Below are 4,215 nucleotides of genomic sequence, written 5' to 3' on the forward strand. Positions count from 1 at the left end.
GGCAAGATTAGGTTTAGGTAAGAAGGTAAGACAGATTCACATATCTAAATGAAAAAGTAACCTATTGCTCCTGTCAGTCAATGTGTGTAAGGCCTTCACATAACTTCTTACAGAGTAGAATTGACTCATTCCAAGGTTTAACAGAACAAACACAAACATTCTTTTTTCTCTTCATTAATTTCAGCATGTGTAAACTCAATTACTGAGCTGCTATGAAGAAGGTAAGAAGAAATACAACAGGAGACATTTATTTTGTGGCCATAAACTATATCTTCTCTATTTAAGGTTTTACCCTCATGCCACTTCAGGAAACACTATTTATTTTTTCCTGAAAGTTAGTGTTCGAGCTTTAAGAAATACCAAAGGATTAACTGCACCTTTGTAAGTGGAAGAATCTGCTTTTTAATTGCACTTCAAAAATCTCACCCAGTAAGACTTATTCCAAAGTTCAGGTCATGACTTTACAACATTCTCTTACATTCCCAAGAAAACGATGCATCTGCCTTACAATCACGCACTTGCAGCAGTTTCAGCATATACTGAGATTCCTTCACACTTCCTGTTGGGATTTCCAGCAATGAAGTTTTTCAGATGTTGAACAGGAACTGAGGGTGAAGACTGATCTAGCATTGCAACATAAAAGGGAAAAAAAAAAAAAAAACCACCAGTGATCAATTGGTTTGATTTATATGCAAATTTACATCATAAAAGTTTTCTTTCAATGCAGTCACAACACAAGAGAGATTCAAGGAAAGCAATGGTGCCATTGCCTGTTGACCTATGAGAAGACAGATGATTCCAGAAATCGGAAGTCATAGAAAGGCTGATGGCTCATGAGGATGCCATTGCTTGCTCCAGCCAACAGCTCTAGGATACCAAGCACAACACAGCAAGAAAACAAGAACTTCATTCCATAATACAACTGGTCTTGCAGCTTCCTCAGGCAGCCCTCCTGGAATAGCTGATCCAGCTGGTTTAAGTCACCCCCACAGTCAGCGTATTTTTTACAACAGCTTCTAGGAATATGAGCTTTTTCAAGTGGAAAATGCCAAGAAGCAGCTGATCCCTTTAGCCAGTCTGTATAGTTTTGAAGCCCACAGCATTGGAGCTTTTTCTGAAGCATATCCACAGTCCCGCTGCCACGAGTCAGGGAATTTGTGCCATTGTACTGATTGAAGGCTTGTCCCATTGTGTTCTTCAGCTCAACTGACATCCAAATAGAGTAGAACTGTGTCAAAACCGCTAAAGACACCTGGAGACAAAGAAGAACTAGCAGCAGGTGCATTAGAGTCCCTTGGCGATAACGGGAGTTCCTTACAGAAATGGAAATAGCCAAAATACCAGCGGGTAGCAGGATTAACGCAGCTACAACAGCCAGCCAGCCAGGGAGAGGAAAGAAAGACTCTGGAAAAAAATGATGATAGTTCTTGCACAACAGGATCACAAAGTATCCACCAAAGGTCAGAACTGCTGCACTTGCACAGAAAATGACACCAAGGAGCAATAGTAGAATACAAGCAACATTCCTGAGCCAAGAGTCCTCAGAGACCCACAGAGACATGCGTGCACGCCTTACTCTCCACATCTTGCACAGACCTAGCAGGTTACCCCTCACCACCACCATTTGAAAGGCCTCCTTCTCACTTCAGCAGGTGCCTCAGATGACATCTCCACCCAAAAACAGCTTGCAAGAGAGCAGGGCTGATAGGCTTCCTTGGTGCAAAGATTAAGTTCTGAAGCAGATATCTGTGTGTTATTACTTGTTCAGCATAGTCGGTAGATACCAGGTGGGACTGACTGTGCCTAGCTCGCTGTTGAGAAGACGTTTACTCTGCTATTATTGGATGCAATTTCACCTGAAGGGGAAGGGTGGTTGAAAAAGAGCTGAATTTTTTGTTTTACTACATTTGTGTGTTAAACATTTGAAAATAGGTATACAATCAAGGATGTGGCCAGCAGTGCTGGGTCAGATCACTTAGAGTACCCAAATGATAGAGCAGATTCAACTGTAAATCCTACAGCAGTAGCCAAAATGGCAACAAATGCACAAGTCAGAGTCATTAAGGAAATAATTATTTAAGCAGAGCTATTCAATCAAGGATCTCTGTAGGTAACATGTACCCAGACTCATTATCCTTCCCAGTACGTTTACCACTCATTAGATTTGATGAGGGGCATAATGATGTTAATAATATTTTGCCCTTTTTTACTCAGCAAGATTTCTGCGTAGATAGCATCAATTACTCAAGACACCTGGATGAGAAATCCCTACTTCTGCATTTGCATGCTCTCAGTTTGCGTCACCAGTGATTGAACTGAGTGCTGTAATGACTGAATACAATCAACAGTAAGAACTGTATTAACTTTTCCTTATGTGCAAAGAAACTGAATTACACACAGGCTAAATAACTTCACAACAATCACGGAGGGAATCAACGTCACTTAGCCAGCAGAAGAGTATTATTTCTCAAAAGTTATACAGAAGAGAGAAGTAGGATGAGGAGCCTGTATAAAGCTTGCCACGGGTGCCAGGAATGCGTATCTAAGGCCAAAAAATGTCTTCCTAATTTTCCTGAGGGAAAAAAAAAAAAAAAAAAAAAAAAAAAAAGAAGATATTTCCGTTTTCTTTCTCAAGATACAGAACAGAGCTTGCACAATGGGCTTGCATAAGGGAGACTGCAGAGAGACAGAACTCATTTTCAGAACTTGGAGGAACTGAAGAAGACCAGAGGTGGTATTCAGATATCTGGAACTATGAAAAGTCTTACAAAACTTGATGAGTGTACATCCAGAAGATGGTTGGTTTGTAAGGACCTAATGCTGTTATGTATGCTACGCATATGTCCATCTTGTACTGATCCCCATTAAAATGTCTTTTTGTGTGCTGATCAAACATGTCGTTAAGACTAGTTATTTTGGAATTAGTCCCGGAAAGACAATGATCACCTTCCTTTGAGAAAGGGCAGAGAGAAACAATTTCCCCTCACATTTATTAATTCTCCTGTGAAGAAAGGTTGAGGGAACTGGGCTTGTTTAGTTTGGAGAAGAGAAGGCTCTGGGGAGACGCCATTGTGACCTTCCAATAATTGAAGGGAGCATATAAACAGAAGGGGGAATGGCTGTTTACAAGGGTGGATAGTGATAGGACAAGAGAGAATGGTTTTAAACTGAGGCAGGGGAGGTTTAGGTTATTTATTAGGAGTAAGTTTTTCACACAGGGTGGTGACGCACTGGAACAGGTTGCCCAAGGAGGTTGTGGACGCTCCATCCCTGGAGGCATTCAAGGCCAGGCTAGATGTGGCTCTAGGCAGCCTGGTCTGGTGGTTGACGACCCTGCACATAGCAGCGAGGTTGAAACGAGATGGTCTTTGAGGTCCTTTTCAACCCAGGCCATTCTATCATTCTGTGATTTATACATAAAGACAACACAAACTGAATGTTTTCACAGAGCAGAAGAAACATGAGAAAAGAAACAGAAAAACATTGTGGAGAATAAGATGTACATACTGCTAGCTCAGAAGCTTTGTGGAAAGAGCACACAAACCTGCTTATCCTCTTTTCTTCCTTGCCTCATGCTTATAAAACTTAATGAGATATTAAGAACTGAGTTACAACACTATTTACTTCTAGCTTATTCTGCAGTCTCTGAAATACATTAGAAAGGCTCAAACTGCCTATAGGATAATTTTACTGCACTTCTTGTTCATTTCATCCAGAGTAACTGCTGGCCTTCTCTCCATACAGAGGAGAGAATTATAATGGTTATTGAAGCCTAGAGGCTCTTATCTTTCTAAATATTCCTCAATATATAATTTCCTATTTACTTGAATATGACTCTTTGGACTACTGTGAGGTTTTTTATTTCTTTCTTATGATTGCAGACACAAGATGGTGTGAGCAGTGAAGTGGGCAGGGGTCTGTGCCACTGCAGGCTCTCTTCCATCCTCTGGTGTCTCCACCATTCCATGAGCCAGGATTTTGGTGGCAATGTGGGCAGACAGGAGGATCCACATGGCTGCCCATCTGCCATGTCAACTAGAAACACTTGCACTGGATGTCCACTGTCAAGGGGAGAGTCCTCAATGCCCAATGCCAATACAAGAGGGGAGGCCTCATGCTGGCTGCAGCTCCTCACAGGGAATGGATGGCAGCTCTAACCTTTGCTGTCTGGGGACATCAACAGGGCCAGAGGGAACTGCATGGAGCTGTGTCAGG

At 41.8% G+C, this 4,215-nt stretch overlaps 1 protein-coding gene across 1 annotated transcript; it reads right to left on the reverse strand.

Moving 5' to 3' along the window:
• Window positions 1-493: 493 nt before the first annotated feature.
• LOC104915325 (tetraspanin-36-like) lies at window positions 494-1,585 on the reverse strand. Its single transcript, XM_010726172.3, has one exon. It carries the CDS (start codon window positions 1,583-1,585, stop codon window positions 779-781), a length of 807 nt encoding a protein of 268 aa, XP_010724474.3. The 3' UTR covers window positions 494-778.
• Between the last annotated feature and the right edge of the window lie 2,630 nt (window positions 1,586-4,215).

Source organism: Meleagris gallopavo, chromosome Z, assembly GCF_905368555.1.
Source record: "Meleagris gallopavo chromosome Z, MGAL_WU_HG_1.1, whole genome shotgun sequence".
NCBI lineage: Eukaryota > Metazoa > Chordata > Aves > Galliformes > Phasianidae > Meleagris > Meleagris gallopavo.

Bases quoted from the DNA above. Each gene is read 5' to 3' on its own strand.
- LOC104915325 (XM_010726172.3), bottom strand. From the start codon at position 1,585: ATGTGGAGAGTAAGGCGTGCACGCATGTCTCTGTGGGTCTCTGAGGAC.